Source organism: Nicotiana attenuata, chromosome 1, assembly GCF_001879085.1.
Source record: "Nicotiana attenuata strain UT chromosome 1, NIATTr2, whole genome shotgun sequence".
In the NCBI taxonomy this organism is placed as follows: Eukaryota; Viridiplantae; Streptophyta; class Magnoliopsida; order Solanales; family Solanaceae; genus Nicotiana; species Nicotiana attenuata.
The window spans coordinates 58400260-58410418 of NC_031989.1; the positions used below are offsets into that span (position 1 = coordinate 58400260).

General features: G+C 34.0%; 1 protein-coding gene across 1 annotated transcript; it reads right to left on the reverse strand.

The window, feature by feature from the left end:
• On the reverse strand, window positions 342-3870 carry LOC109241148 (3-ketoacyl-CoA synthase 11-like). The gene is made up of 2 exons (XM_019407875.1): window positions 3261-3870; window positions 342-1377 (listed from the first exon to the last, which is right to left on the reverse strand). Exons 1-2 carry the CDS (start codon window positions 3810-3812, stop codon window positions 565-567), a joined length of 1365 nt encoding a protein of 454 aa, XP_019263420.1. The 5' UTR covers window positions 3813-3870; the 3' UTR covers window positions 342-564.

The window sequence follows — 10159 nt, forward strand, 5'->3', positions numbered from 1 at the left end:
TAATTGTCATTTAAGAGGGGCTTGATCCTAAGACCTTGTTCCCTAGGTACAGCTGTAAATAGTGACTTCCACAGCCATTGTCAGAGACACAAATTTTCTGACAAACTTATGCTATATACAATTCAAAAGCTTAAATAATATAGTACTTTGTTTCATGTCATTGATATTTGTATTACTGCATTCGGAAGCTCTGCTCCTAGAACCAAGCTATCTGCTGCCTTATCTTCATATCAACACTAAGTCTTGCATTTTATTTAATTTATTTATCATTTTGAGATCGAATCGATTCTCTTGTCTATAAACCATGTTACAAATTCAACTGTATTATTTTACAGGTAAACAATACTATTCACTTTTTTCAATAGAACCAAGTCGGAAATTAGAGAACTAGAATACATTAAACTTGATAACTAGCTATGGATATTTTAAAAAAAAAAAATAACGTGGATATATTGATCATAAAACGTTGATCAAGTCTAATACAAATGAAACTTATAAGCTTTGACTTATAACAAATTAAAAAAAATTAAAAAAAAAAATAGAGGGAACCACGCAATGATAAAATTAAGACGACAGTAGTGGTGATTCAAAGTAGTCAAAGTTGAGTGTTTCAATCCCATTCAAGTTGAGATCAACAGAATCAATTTCCCGATTCCATGGATTTTTCAAGTCATTGCTATCAACAGATCTCATGGCACGCCAAATCAAACTGCTACATTTGAAACCCGATCCAAATGCCATTTGCCAAATTCGATCATTTTTCTTGATCCTCCCCTTAGCCTCTGCATATGCAAGTTCATACCAAACTGAACTACTCGAAGTATTCCCAAATCGTCGCAACGTAATTTTTGAAGCTTCCATACTCTCATCACAAAACTTCAACATCTTTTGCAATTGGTTTAGAACTGGTAATCCTCCAACATGAGGGAAGAAATGATCAACCGCTGTATTGAATTTTGGTACGTACTTTTTTACATTTCCAACCCCTAGAAATCGTCTTATAAGATTTTTAAAGAAAATGTATTTTTCTGACAAGGGTAGGATTAAAGGACCTAATAAGGTAAGGTTGGTTTCTATAGCATTTGTTGCTGCGACCAAAAGATCTTTAGTTATGGAAACACCAATTAAACCTTGTTCATCTTCTTCTAGGAAAATTGATTTGTATGAACGATCTAAACTTGCGCCATTAGTATGGACATCATGAAGGAGTTCGTACTTGGAAAATTCCTTATCAAATGGTCGATTAGAGAGGAGAATTGCAGCTCCACCAACACGAAATGTGCAATTTGATATGAATTTGGACTCATCATTTCCCACGTAGATGCAGTCTGTAGTGTTCTCTGTACTCAATATTAAAGCACACGTGTTTTCATGCACCTGTTTCCCATGTAAAATGAAAGTTGAATACCACTCCTAAATTAGTAAAGGGTGAATTATACAAAAATACAGTCCACCCATGTACATTGCATCAGAATAACCCAGTTACAACTTTGCAAATCTGTAGCCCATTAACAATAGGCCAAAGTTCGAAAAATAAGCATCTTTTTCTTCTTTTCTTTTATTCTGCAGATCTTCAAGCACAAAAATTTTGTGATTTTTTATTCTTCTTCCCCAAGTTTGTATATATTCTTATTCCAGCTACAAAAAATTCAAATTCATATATAATGCAACTTGAAAACCTTAAATTTTCTTCTTTTTCAAGTTCCAAATAGCATAGATAAAAAATAAAAATTGAAAAAATTATTGCATGTTCATGATTTGGCAAATAAATCAACAAAAAAGTCGATTTATACATAGATTAACATATAAAATTTTAATTTTAGATTTAACTGCACATGTGCATTACATGTATAATGATGTATAACTTTGTATAAACTTGTATATACAATATGTAATAATGTATAACAGAAAAATAAGACAAAGAAGAAAAAAGAAGAAAGTGTCAATCATCCNCTTCCGATCTGATAATTTATACAACATTGTACGCAGATATACACACTTATACATATTTATACAATATTGTATAAGTGTGTATAAACACTACCTATACAAATTTACACTAGAAAACACCTTCTGTCCATCACCACAGATTTCGGTGGTTGCTGGTGTTGAATTTTTCCGGCGAGTTTTTAGCATTCAAATTTGGGCTTCACCAGTTGTAAAGGATGAAACAAAAACTAAGAGAAATAAGAAAATATGAGACGAGATTGCCGGAGATGCTCTTTTAGGCAAGATCTGATAGTTTTAGGCCAGATCTGATAGTTTTTGGACTGATATGCCAAATTTTATTGCGGTTCCTTAACCTCATTTTGTCAATTAACTCAAAAATCGAAATCGAATTGACATAGAATGCGAGGATTAAAGAGCCATTGTGCACATTTGTATAGAGAAAAAAAATTACTGAAATGTTATAGTATTTGTTTTTTTTTTTTCACTTGAGTGCTCAAAAGCAATTATCACGAGTATATAGAAAAAAATCCTGTAATTTTTAGGGAGAAGGAAGGAGAGATGAGTGAAGAGAGATTGAGTATGCTGAGAAAGAAGAAAGAAGAAAAGAAAAAAACCCTAAAAGTATGTCTTTAACATTGGGCTAAAAAATAAAAAGTTTCTTTCAAATTATATGCAACATGGGCCATATCGGGTAAAGACTTCAAACCTAGGCCATTTTTAGTTGGGCTGCTGGGTCAAGTGATTAAATCCGTAATTCTTTCATTAGTAAATAATTCTCCGAAACAAAGCACCGACAACAAATAACGAACTTTAGTATTAGCATATACTGAAATATTATATATGGGCATTAATACTTCATCGGGGTTTAATTCAATTTATACAATATTAATTACTTATTTCCCTTTTTAGCCATAATGTTTAACACCCATACCTATAGAGGCAGAACAACGATTTGAAATTTATACTTTCTGAAATTGTCATCGAACTCATAACTCGTTTTTGCTATTGGATATTCACAACTATTTATATATATAATAAATTTTTTAATATAATTATAGAATATATATAAGCAAAAGCTACTAGGTTAGTCCCAACCGTAGCTAACCTTGTAGCTCCGTCCTGAACATCGATCCTCCAATGATATGTTAATATTATTAAATGCATCTGTCACAATTTTAAAATTTTAAATTTTTATAATGTTTTAACGATGAAACTAGCTAACTTTTCAAGGACTACTTTTGCTACAATTATAATAATACTATACTTAAATTAACATCTTAATATTAAATTAACACTTTGGCAGTGCTTACCTGAAGAAGTTGGTTGGCAAGTCGAATGGCCAAGAGTCCAGCAGTGCAACCCATTCCAGTAAGATTATATGACAAAATGTTGTGTTTCAGGTTGTAACGATTAACAATGATGGACGATAAAGACGGCACAGGATGAAACACAGAGCAATTCACTATTAAGATGCCAATGTCCTTAGGTTGGACAAATTTAGTCTTTTCAAATAAATTGTCCAAAGATCCAAACATGACAAACTCAGACTCTTTTCTTGCTAAATCCATGCATGGATTAGGAGGATCTTTATGTAAAGCCTCTGGCAAATAGGTGTTATCACCTAAACCTACTTTGTCCATTGTCATCTTCATGTAATCCATCATTTCTTCAGAGTAATTTCCAAGAATTTTCACTCTTTCTGCTGTCATTATTTTGGTGCACATTTGTGAAATTGGGGGCTTTGAACATGCAAAATCTATCAAGAAAACTTTTTTAGAACGCATTTGAATGAAACAACGCAGTACTCCTCCCCATATGAAAATAAGCAACGCCCAGAAGAATATTGAGTTGACAACAAACATCTTGAGGGAAAATAAAATATGTTTTTGCTTTAATTTATTCTTGGGAATACTGACGAAGGAGCGACGTCCCACGATTATATATAGGAAAGTGAGTGTAGATATTGCTTTCAAAGGGTAGAAATTAAAAGATCAATCTTTTTTACTGTACTCTGAACTGATGCTTCTTCACTTTCTTTATGGGTGAAAATCATTGTGATCCCCCAACTTCATCTTAAAAATTAAACTCCTCCTCCAATGTTAAACAACAGATATTCTGCTCCTTGAAACTCAATTGTATTTCCAAAATACCTATTTTATCCTTAATTTTGTCCGCCTTGGTCGATACTTTTTGTTATACTTTTTCTAATATCATGATATTTTTCTTAATCTATGCTATGAGTTTACCTATACTAAAAAAAAAAATTAAAATTTAAAAAATGAAAATTGATAATCAACCATATGTAATTTATTGAAACTGAATACCGAAAGAAATGGGGAAAATTAAATATTTTGAATAAAAGCCCTTGTTAATATCAATCAAATAAAAGGTAGCGCAGTAATATAATAATATTAAAATAATAATAATAATAATAATAGAGTTAGATTTTATAATAGACTCCTAAAATGTCTACTGTTTAATGTTGGATGAGAAGTTTGATTTTTAAGGCAAACTTGAGAGAGTAAAATGATTTTCACCCTTTCTTTATGGTTTAAATTTAACTACTTTTTGGCCACTCGTTGGAAATGTTTCTTAACCCATAAAAGAAAATAAAATAGTTAAAAGTTCAAGGAAATATATAAAAGGTCTTATGCTTGTATAAGTTCACATAAATATCTACATTATATATGGTATTAATAGCCTGTTTGTTCAAGTTTTTTTTTTTTTGCCAAAAGTGTTTTTTTTGGCCAAAACACTTTTGGCCAAAAATTGAGGTGTTTAGCCAAGTTTTGAAAGGAAAAAAAGTGCTTTTGAGGAGAAGCAGAAACAGTTTTTGAGAAGCTGAAAAAAGTAGCTTATCTTCAAAAGCACTTATGAGAAAAATACACTAAGAAGCAGTTTTCAAAAGCTTGGCCAAACACTAATTGCTGCTCAAAAGTGCTTTTTGAATTAATTAGCCAAACACAAACTGCTTCTCACCAAAAACACTTTTTTTAAAAGTATTTTTGAGAAAAGCACTTCTAAAATAAGCTGATTAAAAGCTTGGCCAAACAAGCTATAAATTCTTAATTAAGATCACACTTCTAGTGGATATTGTTAACGTGGAGGGAATTCCGCTATTTATCCAAAATTGTGGGAGCAGCAATCTTGTTTAGTTTAAGTTTTATGCAATATAAAGAATACTCATACAATCGTGTCTAGAGCCGTCAATATGGGCTTGGTCCATTGGGCCAGCACAACCCAACTCGTGATTTAGCAGGGCTAGGCTAGAATTTTTGGAGCCCATTTAAGAGAGAGAAATTTAAAAATAGCCAGATTTACAACTGGTCGTTCAAAAATAGCCCAGTTTCAAAAGTAATCGAAATTTAGCCACTTTTCATGTAAAGAAAAATCTGTTCAAAAATACTGTTCAAAACCCGGAAAAATACGCCAGTATATTATGCTGGAGTTCCAGCATAAGTATACTTGAACTCCAGCATATTATACTGGAGTTCCAAGATAAGTATGCTGGAACTCCAGCATAATATGATGGAGTTCCAGCATAAGTACACTAGAACTCCAGCATAATATACTGGAGTTCCAGGAAGTATACCGGTCCAGCATAATATACTGGAGTTTGGAGCACCGGTGTTCCAGTCTCCAGTATATTATACTGGAGCCAGCAAAGTATACCGGTCCAGCATAATATGCTGGAGTTCATACACAGGTGCACCAAACTCCAGTATATTATGCTGGACCGGTCTCTGCTGCAGCAAAATAGTGGCTATTTTTTATTGACTTGGTAAATGCTGGCTATTTTTGAATGACAAGTCCGAAAACTGACTATACCGTGCTATTTTGACCATTTAAGAACGTGGCTTTTAAGCCCGGGCCGAGTAAGCCCTTGCCCCGTGAGGTTTGACTGAGGCTGGACTGGGCCGGCCCGCGGACCTAATAAATACGTATTTAAAATATATGAAATAAAAATAACAAGAAGAGTATCCCAAGCTTAAAGTTGATTAAGCTCATCATATTAAAAGATTAAAGTCTTAAAACATTAATTAGTTTTAAATAATTAATTATTCTTAATATTTAACTAATTAATATTGCATACAATTGTAGATGTAGATGAAAGTGAAGATGTTGAGACAACCTTCTAACAAGCGGATTCAAATGTGTTTGAGGAAGATGATGTGTTGGATATCCCATAAGCGTCACGGACGTTCTCTTGAATAGTTTGTTTCGAGTTCTGATTTTTATTGAATGAAATATAGTCTTGTCTTTTAGTTTTTTTAGCGTTTATTGTGATATATTAGAATAATATAAAACTTATTAAGTTTTGTGAAATTTTTCCAATAATTTTTTTTTTAACTTTTAAATAGTTATCCTTTTTTAATTTAGAACTTAAAGAAAAAATATAAAATTATATTTTAAAAAATGATGGGCCGGCCCACGGGGGTCCTCAGCCAACACAGGGCTGGGGTGGGCAGATTATTATAAAGCCCATCAAAAAGGTCGGCTAGCCCAGCCCGACCCAGCCTGTCAATTGCTAATGCCCACGTGGGTTGGGCTGGGTTAGCCTGGCCCCGTCCATATTGACAGCTCTAATCGTGAAAAATAAATCACATGTAACAGTTTGTAATATTAAGCATTAAAACTAAAAAAAATTAATAAGTCACTTGCTGGACGATATTGGATGAAGTTGCAAGTGATAAAAATCCACGGTACTGTTAATATATGTACCTTAAAATCATGGCTATAATAAGGAGTGTCCAGCTTATGGGACCATATTGAAGACACTATACCTCAATTTTGTCACTCAACTATCGCGTGTGTATGTTTCTGCATGTGAAATTAATTGTAACTCCTGCCAAATTTGGTTACATTTAGGAGCCACCGTTTTCAGGGGGTAGATGTTGAGGGTTGGCAATATATTTACGTGAACCCAATAGTTTTTATTCTTGATCTTGGAGCGGATACAAAATAGAATTATCGAATTCAACTGAACCCGGTACATTCGACACGGACATAAATTTATATGTAACAATCACAAAAATTATAATTATAGTAAATATGAACACATAACTTTAAAATATAATGGGTTCAATGCTAAAAACTTTAAATGCTGAACTCCTAGAATTAAAATTCTAGATCCGCCTCTGTTCCGATCATATTATATATATTATAATATATATATATATATATATATATATATTATATATATATATAATATATATATTATATTATATTATATTAAGAAATTCACTAGAAATTTTATATATTTATGAGTGTGAACTGTTATTACACTGTATTTGTAAAATAAATTATGGAATATAAATGAGTATAAACAGTAATGAATATAAACAGAAATGACATAAATCAATTCGAGCCCACTGAATTCACAGTGTTTCCTTAAGGAATTTAATCCCCTCCTAGTACCCAAGGTTATGGATTATTTTCTCCAGGATAGAGCGAATTACACACTGGTGTAGTGGTACTTCAAACCCCAGTGTTTCAGCGAACACAAAGTTCGGTAGCAAATCACCACTTCTTTGCTTTGTTTTGATGCTAAAAGTATGCAGAAGAAGGAGAGGAAACTCAGGAAATTGTAGTTAAAATTCTGAGCAGAATAGTGTTGTATTTATAGCCAAAGTTGGGTCTCTTCAGAATGGCTGTTTATGCAAAACGCCCACAACATAAATGCCATTACATAAATGGCCATTTACTCAATAATAAAGAGGGAAAATAAAGAGGGAAAATTGAAGAGGGTAGTTACTTTTCTGTTACCAAAACAGAAAAACGGATTGGATTTAATATTAATATTTAATATTAATATTTTGTTATTAAAACAAATATTTAATAACATTTCTGTTAATATTTTACTATTAACAAATAAATTTGGTCCAAAAAGTTAATCAATCAATCGATCATTTGACCAAATCCAAATCCGAATCCGAATCCGAATCCGAATCCGAAGCCGAGCCGAAGCGAAGCCGAAGCCGTAGCCGTAGCCGAAGCCGAAGTCGAGCCGAGCGAGCGACGACGACGACGGCGCGAGGCTTGCCTTCTTCTCAACTCTTTAAGAGCTAGAAGAAGAGCAATTGCTTATATACCCATAAAAAACCTCTTCCTCTTCCAATATGGGACAATGCCCATTTGCCAAGGGAGGGAACTTAAAATTTCACTCAAAAATTTCATTTCCCTCCATTTCCCATTCACCCTCTTTTAAGTATTTAATATATTAATTAAATACCTTAAAAACCCAACAATCCCCCCACATGAATGGGGAATGGCTATATCACGGAAGTATGCATGAAAAACTGTGTGATTCACAAGTAAGGATTAATTGCATCTGGATAAGTAGGTTTCCCTTTGAACTTTCCGTAGTGAACTTATGTCGGATATACTCGATCAATCGGTAGATTTGATATCTTTGAACCGTCGAACTTTAGTGTATACCTAGACAACCACAAGTCACACAACCAACCCTTAACCGTCTTTGGTTCTCATTGTTGTGTTCGTTTCAGCCATGAACACCGCCTGGTTTCATAAGTGCGTAGAGAACTGGCCTTGCTGTGTTCTCCTTGAAGCGGCTAACACTTCACACTTACATAGGTGATTCCTAAACGTGTCATCCCGTAGATACACTATTTGATATACCCTGTATCAAATTTAGAAATCATTAAAAAGCCTTAATGCTTTATCCTTGTACTGAACATTGTCTCATCACGAGAATGGACCAAAAGTTTAGTTGACAATGTTGAACCGTCATAAATGACTTTTGTTTGATCTCCTTGAACCTAGATCTTGGGATCTCCAGTCTTCTAAGTAGAGTTACCGCCACTATGACTTGTTCTCGGCCACAGTCCCATTCCCTTTGATGACTTCTCAACACCTCTCTAGTTAGGCTTTTGTAAGTGGATCCGACACATTATCACTTGACTTTACATAATCAATCGTGATAATTCCTCTAGAGAGTAATTGTCTAACGGTTTTATGTCTTCGTCGTATATGGCGAGACTTACCGTTATACATAACGCTCCCAGCCCTTCCAATTGCCGCTTGACTATCACAATGTATGCATATTGGTGCCAACGGTTTGGGCCAAAATGGAATATCTTTCCAAGAAATTCCGGAGCCATTCAGCTTCTTCACCGGCTTTATCCAAGGCTATGAACTCAGCCTCTATTGTAGAGCGGGCAATACAAGTTTGTTTGGATGACTTCCAAGATACCGCTCCTCCACCAATATGAATACATATCCACTTGTGGACTTGGAATCAGTTGATCCGGTGATCCAATTTGCATCACAGTATCCCTCAATGACCGCAGGATATTTATTGTAATGCAAAGCAAAGTCCTGGGTATGTACTAAATACCCCAAAACTCGTTTCATGGCCATCCAATGAGATTGGCCTGGATTGCTCGTATATCGACTCAATTTACTTATAGCACAAGCTATATCTGGTCGTGTACAATTCATGATGTACATTAAGCAACCCAACACACGAGCATAAATTCAATTGTGATATGCTCTGGCCTTTGTTCTTTGCTAATGCAAGATTCACATCAATTGGAGTCTTTGCAATTTTAAAGCCCAAGTGCTTGAATTTTTCAAGTACTGTCTTAATATAATGAGATTGTGACAATGCTAGACCTTGAGAAGTCTTATGGATTTTAATTCCCAGAATTAAATCAGCAACTCTCCAAGTCTTTCATATCAAAACTTGCTAGTTAGCATACGCTTAGTAGCATTTATATTAGCAATGTCATTACTCATTACGAGCATATCATCCACATATAAGCAAACAAGATGACTATGTGATTTGGAAACATTTTTAATGTACACACAATCACATTCATTTATCTTAAATACATTTGACAACATTGTTTGGTCAAATTTAGCATGCCATTGTTTGGGTGCTTGTTTTAATCCGTAAAGGAACTTAACAAGTCTACAGACCTTCTTTTCTTTACCTGGAACCACAAACCCTTCAGGTTGTTCCATGTAAATTTCTTCCTCCAACTCTCCATTTAAGAAGGCCGTCTTAACATCCATTTGATGAATTTCAAGACCATAAACTGCAGCTAACGCTACTAACGTTCGTATGGATGTAATTCTTGTAACTGGAGATATGTATCAAAGTAGTCAAGAACTTCTCGTTGTCTATACCCTTTGACCCACAAGTCTTGCCTTATACTTGTCAATAGTACCATCATCTTTTATTTTC